The following is a 12348-nucleotide window of genomic DNA, read 5'->3' as shown; positions in this document are numbered from 1 at the left end:
ACGCCATAAAAGACCTAAAACTTAACAAAAGACCAGGCCCAGACGGCTACTCGGCTTTATACTATAAAACATTCTCAGAAATACTCTCTCCCATTCTCACTGAAACTTTTAACAAACTTCTAGATGGACATTCTTTTCGGCAAGAAACACTAATGGCAATTGTTTGTATGATCCCAAAACCCCTTTCTGATGATACTTCCTGTGTGAATTATTGGCCTATCTCTCTGTTAAACTTCGATATTAAATTATTAGCAAAAATAATAGCAAAACGCCTCAATAGCATTATAGGAAAATTAATACATAGAGATCAAGTAGGCTTCATGCCAAATAGACAGGCAGGCGATAATATACGCAGGGCAGTGTTATTGGCACATATTGCTAAAAAACGGAAAATCCCTTTATGTTTTCTATCTCTCGATATTAAGAGGGCATTTGACACAGTATCCTGGCAATATATGCAATATTCATTACAAAAATGGGGTTTTGGACCCCACTTTTTAACATGGATCAAAGCATTATATAATAAACCCAAAGCCTATATAAAATATGCTGGATACAAATCTGAAGCCTTTAATATCGAAAGAGGTACCCGACAGGGTTGCCCATTATCTCCCTTATTATTTGCCCTTATACTCGAACCCATGGCCCAATACATCAGAACAAACCAAACTATAACTGGCATTGAAGTAGGAGGTATTACACACAAATTATGTATATTTGCAGACGATATATTACTTTTTCTATCATCACCACAGGTCTCTGGTCCTAACTTAATACCAGCTCTTGATGGATTTGCAGCCCTATCCGGCCTTATGATTAATCCTAAGAAATGCCTAGTGCTTAATATTTCACTCACAAACATGGAATTGATCCCGGCTAGGGCTGCACTCCCATTCACATGGGCAGAAAAATCAATCCCATATCTTGGAATTCATTTAACAGCATCTCATTCTGACTTATTGTCAACCAATTATCCTCCTGTATTAAGACAGATCACAAATCTAATAAAACAATGGTCGCAACTTCCTTTATCCTGGATAGGGAAGATTAATGCAATCAAAATGACTATTCTACCCAAATTGCTTTATCTATTCAGAGTCCTCCCTATTCCAATTCCTTCCTATTTTTTGAGAATAGTACAAAAAAGAGCAACTTCGTTTATATGGGGCTCTTCTAAACCACGTATACCTATACACACACTACATCTTCCCAAAAATAAAGGAGGCCTAGGATACCCTAATTTTACTAACTACTACAGAGCAGCACATTTGGCCAGTCTGTCCAAATACCATGCAAAACAGGAAATCCCATTATGGGTATTTATAGAGGCTTCAGAAAATGACCCTCTATTAATATCAAATTTATTATGGCTTGATCCTAAAGACCGCTTTAAAATTCATAATCCCATAACTAAACACTTCTTATCTCTCTGGGATAAACTAAAAACCAAATATCAGTTACAATCTCCACACAATCCTCTCCTTTCTTTTATCAGAAATCCGGCCTTTTATCCGGCATGGATCTACCCAAATTCTTTTAAAGCTTGGACAACATCAGGCATTCAGACACTAAATGACTTCATAGCATCTAAATCATTCCTTTCATTCCCATCGCTTAGAGAAAAATATGATCTACCAAACTCTGAGATATTTAGATATCTCCAAATCAAAAATTTCTATACACCATTCCTAAAGGGGGATACACCATTATCCCAATTATCCATTTTTGAATCAATCTGTACAAAAGATCCATTTGCTAAAGGTACAATTTCATCACTTTATAATCAATTATATGGAGTAGCAAATCTTAATAGACCCTCTTACGTTCAGAGGTGGGAGGAGGACCTGGGACGAACTTTAGAAGAAACGGACTGGTCTAACATATGGCTCACATCTAAGTCATCTTCACCCAACATCTTAGCACTGGAGACAAATTATAAAGTCCTAACTCGTTGGTACCTTGTACCCGCTAGAGTGGCAAAATATTCACCTAATACCTCAGCTCTTTGTTTTCGAGGATGCCCAGAAATAGGCACATATTTACACATATGGTGGACGTGCCCAGTAATCCAAACCTTCTGGAAGGAAGTCTTCGTGATTGCATCTAAAATATTTAAAAAAATAATACAACCAGATCCATATTTAACTTTACTTAATCTAAAACCGGAATGGTTAACACTCTCTCAATTCAAACTTATGATCCAACTAATAACGGCTGCAAAACAAACAGTGGCCAAGGCATGGAAATCTCCTACATTGGTACTAGCAGAAACAATTCACAGAATGAATAATACAATGTCCCATGCTAAGATGGTTGCCATCGATCAAAATCAAATTCCAAAATTTGAAAAACTTTGGCATCCTTGGATAAAACAACAGTTCCTGTCAAACTTCAATGACTCTGTCCTGTTGCCATGGTAACAGATTAAATGACTTACAGAGACACCCATTCTAAGGCTTCAAAGAGAACTAAAAAAATAATAAACTGACGAGCGGGACAACCTTGTGGACCATACCTCTACCTTTCAACCCTTTTTCTTCTTTCTCTTTCCTTTTCTCCACCTTACGATTAAAGCTCATTATCAGAATTTATTTGACCTATATACACTCTACTTGTAAACAATATGTATAGTAGGTATAAATCATTTAAATACCTACAAAAGTAACTAAGGAAATGATATATATCTTTAATTTAGGTTTACGTGAACCCAATGTTTAATATTTGAAATTTCATGATATTTACCTATATAAACCCTACTGTAAAACAATGAGCTTACTTTATAGATCCTTGTAAACTTACTTTATGTATCTTTATAATATTGTATACTCAATAAACTTCTTTTGACAAGGAAAGGGGATATGATTTCAATATACAAATACTATACTGGTGACCCCACAATAGGGATAAAACTTTTTCTTGGAAGGGGCTTTAACAAGACACGTGGACACTCATTAAAATTAGAAGAAAAGGGGTTTAACATTAAACTACGTAGAGGGTTCTTTACTGTAAGAGCGGCAAGGATGTGGAATTCCCTTCCACAGGCTGTGGTCTCAGCAGGAGGCATCGATAGTTTAAAAAAACTATTAGATAAGCACTTGAACGACCACAACATACACACATAGGTTGGACTTGATGGACTTGTGTCTTTTTTCAACCTCACCTACTATGTAACTATACTATGATCCGGGCTGCTCTGTGCAAATCCACTGCAACAGAGCAAGTAAGTATAACATGTTTGTTTTTTTTATAGGAAAAAAACAAGACTTTACAATCACTTTAAACTCAACAGGAGAACAACTGTGTATGTAAGAATGTGTTTCTTAAAAACCTACCCAAGTGACATTTCAAAAAAGTATTAAGTGCCAAACCATACAAATAATATAAATATATGGAACAAAGTGTTCTTGCACATGTTTGCACATTTTAAAAACAAAACATGAACTTATGATCTTACCTGTAATCTTGCTTCAAGTGTCTGTACCATTAGAAGATGATTTTCATGATATTGACTTTCAGTGATTTTTTCATCTTTGGCATCAACCTGAAATAAGTTTAAAAAAAAATATATGATTTTTGAACTCACCAAAATGATTTTATTTTTATTTTTTGCAGTCCATTGAAGGACACAGGAAGTCTATAAGGTTTGGGTTATGCTACTGCCTACAGAGGAACTGAACATTGGCTAACAAAATAAAAAAAACTGTGGACCAGCCCAGAATAACCCCTTCAAATGCTAGCATGCTTCTATTTTGTAGCAAAGCAGTACCAAGAACATGATCATAAACACATAGGGGTGGGTCCTGTGTTTCTTAACGGACTTCAAGAAAAGGATTTTAGGAGGAGTACAAAAATCCTTTTTTTTTTCTCATTCATTGAGGGACACAGGAAGTCTTTAGCCTTCAGGACATACACAAGCAGTCCAATTTAGGGGTGGGCCACACAGCAAACAAACACTGACAAGCCCATAAAAGTGACAATGAACTGTTGACTTCATGTTGACTCAAAAAAAAAAAACTTTATACCCAAAGATGACATCAAATGAGGCTGTAACATCCACTTAGCAGAACTTAGAGAATGTATGAACAGGAGACCATGTAGCAGCCCTGCAAACCTGGGAAACAGTAGCTTGATGCTGAAAAAGCTCAGGAAGCACTTATAGATCTAGCAAAGTGCGCCTTGAGAGGGGGGGCTGGAAGCTGATCCTCGAGACCATATGCTTGGAAGATGATATGCTTAAGCCATCTAGAGAAGAAGAAGTCGGTGCACCCTTACAGGATTGTATCCAGAATTACAATAAGTGAAATTAGTCTTCCTGAAAGAAGCAATGGTTGAAAGACAGACTCTTACAACCCAAACCTCATCCAGACAATGGACAAAATTTGGTGAACTGGGGCTGAACAGAAGGATGGATGGAGCAATATTCCAGGTTGAGGTAAAGGTAGAAATTACCTTAAGCAAGGAGGAGGTCATAGGCCTCAAAACCCCCTTGTTCTTAAGCAAAACCAGAACTGGTCTCTTGTAGGGTAAATCCACCAGTTCAGACACTAACCTAGCATTGTTTGACTGTATCCAGATCAGATAGCCCTCCAGAAGGATGGTCCAAAGCTGTACAGACAGCCATCATCATCCGATGTTCCAGGATGCTAATCAAAAGACAAGACTCCTCTGAAGACCGAGTCCCCTGCACCAACAAGGAGCCTAGGTCTCCTCCCCAACCCAACAGGCCAGAATCCATTATAAGAATTCTCCAAAAGATGGGAAGGAAATACTTTCTTCACTCCATAGCCAGACTACCTATTCACTAGGCCAGGGACAACCTTGTCCTTGAGATAGACAAATCAATCTGTCTACAGACAGTATTAAAATGTAATTAGTTTTAAATAAAATGGAGAAGGATTAGAACACCTGTCAATTTTTATTGATGTCTGTGCCCTGTTAGGGAGATTCACCCACTCTATTTGTCCTGTTTCCTGTTATCATCAAATGGTAAAATCTCAAATTCTGTTGACACCAGAACAGTAATAGATGGGAAATATTTCAATGGGGGCACTTGTTCTGGTGACCTATGTGACACCCCAGGAGTCTCTCACTGTGGAGGGATTTGCTCTCACTTTCTGTTTTAGCTATGGGGCAGGAAGAGATGGGATGTCTCTCCTATGGGACACAGGTGGCAAAATACTTGACTTACTCTAGCCATTTTAACTTTTCTCAGACAACAAAGTTGCAATGTAGAGGTTGGAGTGAAACTGGGCCAATGAACTGTTTCAAAAGAGTTTACCATCAGATACAAGAGGCTACCATTAAACATGCATAAGCAGGGAGTTGGAAGGCTCTTGGACTAAAGAGTTCAAATCAGAGACCAGAGTGTCAATTTTCTCCTGTGGAAGGAACTCTCAGACCTAAACTGTGCCCTGGACTAAACTTGACAACGACTTTAAACTGCTAGTGCAAGGACCACATGGCTAAGTGTAAGAATTGTATGTATTCTTGAAAGAAGATGACATGTAGTACGTCCTTGATCTCCACAGAAGCCAAAACATCTCCCTGATGTAGGGAGGCAATGACAAATTTGGCAGATACTTTGAAGACTTTTTAAACTCAAATGAAGAAATTTAGAGCTTTCAGATTCAGAATGGAATGAACGCCCCCTTTGGGCTTGGAAAGTGAACAGGATAGAGTAAAACTCATGAAACCATTTTGCTACAGAAACTGGAACAATGACATCATGATCAAGGAGAACAGAGAGGGTTTCATGGAGATCTGCTAACCTGTGCAGTAAAACAGGAAGGTTGAAGTGAGAAATAGAGGAAAGGGGCAGGGAGCAAAACTACAGTTTGAAGTAATGGGATACCACCTCTTGTACCCAAGCATCCAAAATGCAAGATGCCCAAATGTCTGCAAAGGTTTACAAACATCCCTCACTCTTAACAGAGGAAGTTTTGTTGAAGGATTTGGCAGACTAAGTGCTAAGACTTGCAGGCTGACGGGGTTTCAAATAGGAGGTCAAGGGAGTGGAGAACATTTCTTAACAGACAGAGAGGAAAAAGACTTTGCAGTCTGTTTCTTAGATACGTAAGTGCCCTTCGCATATGCACTAGGGTGAGACACAGGCAAAAAATGAGATGGGACGCTTCCAACAAATGTCACAGGGTGAAATTTAATGCTACAGCCACCTGCTTTGTGAATTATATAAGCAAGGAATCAACTGCAGCAGTAGTTAGATCTCTTTTAAGGTTTTTGACCAGTCAAACATGGTTTGACGAGGTAAGGTCACAGCTAGTGTCAGATAAAGGGCAGAACCTGCCAGCAAGATCAGAGCTCTAGAAAAGCAGGTGAGTTTTCTACATAACTAGTGCCCTCTTAAGATGTGACACTGCTAAATCCACAGGGCAACTAGACCACTACAGCAAAAACCCTTATGAATACAATGCTAATAAGCATGTAATGGGATCTTATCGGGATGGTCCTGATGTCTATAGAGAAAAAGTCGTAAAAGCAATTTCAAAGGTAAAGTCTTTGCAGTATTGTGAGTTTTAGATGACCTAAGACTGAAAACAGCAGCAACAATCCTCTAGTGTTATAATGGTGCACACTGAATCAATAAGAGCTGAAACGATCTCATTTAATTTGAGATTAATACCAGTACGCTTTAATTTCTCAGGGGTAAATTCATCAATCAAGAAATGGGCGACTAAAGAATCAGAGTGTTTCTGTGGCCATTGCTTCTGATGCTACTATGGCCATGGGGGAAATCAGATATAGAATTTGCAGCAAAGGTAATGCAATTTTGTGGCCTCTACGATCAGAGTGAATAACTTGGTAACGTGAGTCAAAAAGTCTTTTATGACTGTGGTAAAGCCAAAAAGTGCTCTGAAGATGGAACAGAAACTAAGAGCAGAGAGAACATGATTCCAAACTACAGATGTTGTCTGCACTGCAAGCAGCCCTTGAGCCCCTAGCAGAATGAAACCCAGATGCATCCGGAACAGCAGGACAGTTCCCTTGTGTCCATAATCAGATACGCTGGGACCGTAGCTCTGGAATGTGTTCTGTAGAAGACTGAAGACTCTTTGCATTCAGTAGCAGCAGTGGGGAGATGCATCCTCAAAACCGTATGGCGCGCAGACTGCGTGCACCATTCTACCTGGTGGATGCTGTCAGCAAATACTTAAGAGAATGCCAGTGGCTCTAGATTGTGTTCTGTAGCTAACTTTTGCTAGAACTGAGCCTAAAAAGCACCTTATATGGCACCCAGTGCTTGACAGTCACTTCCAAGCTATCCCTGCAAAGTCCAGTTCAGCGAGATCTAGATGTGGTACTCCAAATCAAAGTCAGAAAGCTCCAGCAGTTATGCAGAGAAGAGTCTTGATTGAAGAACAAAAATATCAAAGAAAAAAGATGCTAGAAAAAAAAACAAAAAAAAAACAAGCTAGCCGTTAAACACAGTAAAAGCGGAGGAAAAGATGTCTATTCTCCTCGGACTCAGTATCAAAACTGAGACATGCTGGTAGTTGGAGGATTTATTCTTACATACAGATTTGTTATTTGGCAGCATTCAATCCTCCTGTAGGCAGCAGTATAACCCAAAAGTTAAATACTTTCTATTTAGCTGGACCACATTCAAGAAGTAGCACTCTGTTTTTTCATTTTTCTCTTCTAGTTTCACAAATGTTTTTCTTTGGGCTATGGTTAGGTTCCCAAAAAGAAATAATTTCCTGCACATTTTCCATCTGTACAGCTGCAACTTCAAGAAAGAAAAAGTGTGCATTTTAATTCCAATTGTAATTTTCAGAGCCAGCATATTGGCACTCTTTGTTTTAGCACAAGAATTGGTTGGTTTTAGGGCTAATACTGGCACAGGGTAATCTTAAATGTGAAGTTCAGCAGCCTATAGTGAGATAGGAGGAGGTCTGTAAATCGTCACCTTTTGCATTATTCTTTTCTAGGCACCCCAGCACTTTTATACATATTGAATTTTCCAAAATGCAACACTCCAATGACTTTAGCTGTGTGTTCTGTCTGTTGCAACACAGCCATCCTTCCCTGCCTTGCACCTTTTCCTCTGTGCATGTAGAGTCTGTATTCAAATTTCTTCAATGAAAAGCCTTTATGCCACTTAAGAACATATTGAAGCTCTTTCCATATAAGGTAATGGAGTCCATACTCAGGAGACAAAATGCTGGGAACATTTTAAAGAGGGAGGCTTTGGGACACCTATGAGCCACACAGAAAAGATAGTGCTGAACTTTATGTATGGTATATTACAACTGTGGGTGAAGATAACAGATTCATCTGTTGCCTGGATAATGCCATTTGATGTTCTTAGGGTTTTCAACCTGTAATATTGACTGAGTCACACATTCATGAATCCTTGAATGGGACTCCTTACACTATCGTGAGTGAAGTCAGTCTGACATACTCATTTGGAGTCCGGGTATAATTTACACTACAGCTGGACTGGAGAAATGAATAATCCAAATAATTTACATACTGTTTACCATATAGCTATATTCCTATTACCGGCTGGTCAGCTAGTCACCCTCAGGCTATGTATGTAATGTGTGAGTGTATGTGTTACGTGCGATGCAGCTGCAAACATTTCAGACAACGTTGTCTTTTTAATATGTAACTGATGGTGGGAATTTTTTCCTAGTCTTTGTAATCTTATTTTTGTCATAAAAATCCCATGTTTAAGCTGCATGGTCCTCCCGTAACTTCATTTTCTGGGGGTCTCCAACCCCAACTTCTGATATACGTTTATATGAGTTACCTGGACCACCTCTATAGGTGAGTCAGCAAACATTTGGGATGCTGCATCTGCTCATATACTGAGCTTTACAGTGCTTATCTAACGAGTTACTGGCACACAATTTTTGTGTTTTGTTGGCTATTATGTGACTCTTGAGGCCTTATGGCAGTCTTCCTGCCAGAAACTCCTAGTGATTTATTTGATACACAATAGACTTGGTTTCTCTACCAACCTTCACCTAGGCTGTTTAATTGCTTTTGTTTTTTTAGTATTGAGCAACCTCCTGCCAGACCTGTTGAATCAATAAATCACATAAATAGAAGCTGTCTGACAAAGTGAAGCACACCAACAGATCACAAAAAGCCACACATCATGCCACAATCTTATAAAATTCAAAAACAGATTAGAAACAAAGTAATGTACATGTATCAGTCTAGGAAGGGTTTCAAAGCCATTTCTAAGGCTTCGGAAGGAACTCCGGTGAACCATCCACAAATGGAGATAACTTGGTAAAATGGTGAACCTTCCCAAGAGTGGCTGGCCTACAAAAATAACTCCAAGAGCATGACGACGACTCATCTAGGAGGTCAGAAAAGAACCCAGAACATCTAACAGAACATCTAAAGAACTGCAGGCCTCAGGTAAGATCAGTGTTCATGATTCAACAATAAGAAAGACTAGGCAAAAATGGCATCCATGGGGGAGTTCCAAGGCCAAAGCCACTGCTGACCAAAAAGAACACAAAGGTTCATCTAACATTTACCAAAAAACATTTTGATTATCCCCAAGACTTTTCGGCAAATATTCTGTGGACTGGTGTGACAAAAATTTACTTTTGGAAGGTGTGCGTCCCGTTACATCTGGCATAAAACGAATCCAGCATTTCATAACAAGAACATCATTCTAACAGTCAGACATGGTGGTGGTAGCGTGATGGTCTGGGGCTGCTTTGCAGCTTCAGGACCTGGACGACTTACCATAACTCATGGAACCATGAATTCTGAGCTCTACCAGAAAATTCTAAAGGAGAATGTCCGGCCATCAGTTTGTGACCTCATGCTCAAGTACACTTGGGTTATGCAGCAGTACAATGATCCGAAACACAACAGCAAGTCCACCTCCAAAAGTTCAAACAAAGCAAAATTTAGGTTTTGGAGTGGCCTAGTCAAACCCGGACTTAAATCCAATTGAGATGCTGTATCATGACCTTCCACAGGCGGTTCATACTGGAAAACCCTCCAATGTGGCTGAATTAAAACAATTAATTAAAACAATTAAAACAAGATAAAACAAATCGCAAATGCTTGACTGCAGTTGTTGCCGCCAAGGGTGGCACAACCAGTTATTAGGTTTAGTGTGATAATTACTTTTTCACATAAAGCCAGGCAGGTTTGGACAGCTTTTTTGCCTTAATAAATGAAACTAGGGCTGCAACTAACGATTATTTTCATAATCGATTAGTTGGTCGATTATTGTTTCGATTAATCGGATAATAACCTTAAAAGTGTGGTGTATAATTTAGTTAATATGTAAAGTTAAAAAAGGCAATTTTTTCCCAAATATCTCTATGCAGTGGTAAATATAAATAACCAACTATTTGGTTAGGGAGTAAAATCTCTAATCCACTCTGAGAAAACAGACAGAACAGATATACTGTATATACTAGTAGAGCAGGGATATGCAATTAGCAGACCTCCAGCTGTTGCAAAACTACAAGTCCCATCATGCCTCTGCCTCTTGGTGTCTTGCTTGTGGCTGTCACTTGCTATGCCTCATGTGAGTTGTAGCTCTGCAACAGCTGGAGGTCCGCTAATTGCATATCCCTGTAGTAAAGGTTGAATCCTCCTCAGTCCTCAGACTCAGAGATCAAATTTCTTATATAAAGAAAAAAAAACCGAAGACTGTTTTGCTGATTTTCAGACATAACTAATATATTATATGCTGGTTTTCATTCAGAAATATACATTCATTTTAAAACTGAATGTTAAAAGCAAGTGAAATTTTCAAATGATATTCTTTCATCCAGCAAATGTACGAAGATTTTTCGTATGAATATTCTGGTCTGAAAATCGATACGTGTATGGCCAGCATAAGGCTCTGTTTACACCTATGCAGTTTGCTTTTGATCCATTTCTCCAGTGCTTTTTGCTGTGCTTTTTATTTTTATGGATATGATCATTTTAAATATAATGCACAATACTGGTAAAAGTTCACTTTAAATGTATTTGTAATGCCTTACATCACCTTCTGTCTATCAGCCTCCTCCTCCTCTGGGTTCAGATTCTGATCTTCTCTGCACAGCCTTTAAAGTGATATTTTTTTTTAAACAACAAACAGCCCTGACTCTCCTTTTCTGGGGTCCCCCACCGACACTTCTGGCTCCTCCTGCCCTCAGAGTGCCCCAATAGCAAGCTGCAATGTGTAATATACAGTGCCCCTATAGCAAGGTAAAAAACTTCTGACTTTAGAACCACTCACTTCCTGCCCAGGACTACATGTCCCATGAGGCTTTGCTCCTCACACATTCACATGTTCTCAGGCACTTACTGACATGTATGGACGGTGTACTGAGCTGTATGTGTGCTGCACTGTATTTCTTGATATGTAAAAAAATAATGCATTCTGTATGCAGGCTGACTAATCAGCTGGCCGATTAAGCGATTATCAAAATAGTTGACAACTGTTTTGATAATCGATTAGTTGTCGATTAATTGATTAGTTGTTTCAGCCCTAAATGAAACCATCATTAAAAAACTGCATCGCAATGTTGCAATACTGCTAAAAATTGCAGATCACCACCATTACTAGTAAAAAAAAAAATAATAATAATAATAAAAATGCCATAAATCTTTCCCATAGTTTGTAGACGCTATATATTTTGCGTAAGCCAATCAATATACGCTTATTGCGATTTTTTTTTTACCAAAAATATGTAGAAGAATATATATTGGCCTAAACTGAGGAAGAAATTTGTTTTTTAAAAAACATTGTTGGGGGTATTTATTATAGCAAAAAGTAAAAAATAGTTGTTTTCAAAATTGTCGCTCTTTTTTTGTTTATAGCACAAAAAATAAAAACCGCAGAGGTGATCAAATGCCACCAAAAGAAAGCTCTATTTGTGGGAAAAAAAGGACGCCAATTTTGTTTGGGTACAGCATCGCATGACAGCGCAATTTTCAGTTAAGGCGAAGCAGCGCCATATCGCAAAAAATGGCCTGGTCATTGAGCAGCCAAATCTTCCGGTCTGTAAGTGGTTAAAGTACCTGTAAAGGTCATCACATGATGTAATGTGATGGAAATCCTGCCTTCTGCAGCCATCTCCCCCAGAGCCCTCCCTAAATACCCTACCTCACCAAAATGGCCGGCGGGTGACGTCACGCAGTAACAATGTCCCTCCTCCTGTGATAGACGGCACACTGATCCAGTGGCGGCCCGGGCACACAGATCGCCGCTCTGACCCGGGCACTAGCAGGCTGCATATGACGGGCACTGGTGAGGCTACAGGGCACAGGCAGGCTGCATATGATGGGCACTGGCGGTGAGGCTGCTGGGCACTGGCAAGCTGCATATGACGGGCACTGGTGGTGAGGCTACTGGGC

General features: G+C 39.2%; 1 protein-coding gene across 2 annotated transcripts in view; it reads right to left on the bottom strand.

Annotated features, from left to right (window-relative positions):
• FANCB (FA complementation group B) overlaps positions 1-12348 on the bottom strand; it is a 110222-nt gene that overhangs the window by 49638 nt on the left and 48236 nt on the right. For both annotated transcript variants that reach the window (XM_073616948.1, XM_073616947.1), the window contains exon 4: positions 3455-3541. In XM_073616948.1, the coding sequence (XP_073473049.1) occupies positions 3455-3541 (87 nt within the window). The remainder of the gene's footprint in view (positions 1-3454; positions 3542-12348) is intronic.

This window comes from Aquarana catesbeiana, linkage group LG02 (assembly GCF_042186555.1).
Source record: "Aquarana catesbeiana isolate 2022-GZ linkage group LG02, ASM4218655v1, whole genome shotgun sequence".
NCBI lineage: Eukaryota > Metazoa > Chordata > Amphibia > Anura > Ranidae > Aquarana > Aquarana catesbeiana.
The sequence above is the reverse complement of the archived record's forward strand: the minus strand, read 5'-3'. Positions and strand labels throughout refer to the sequence as shown.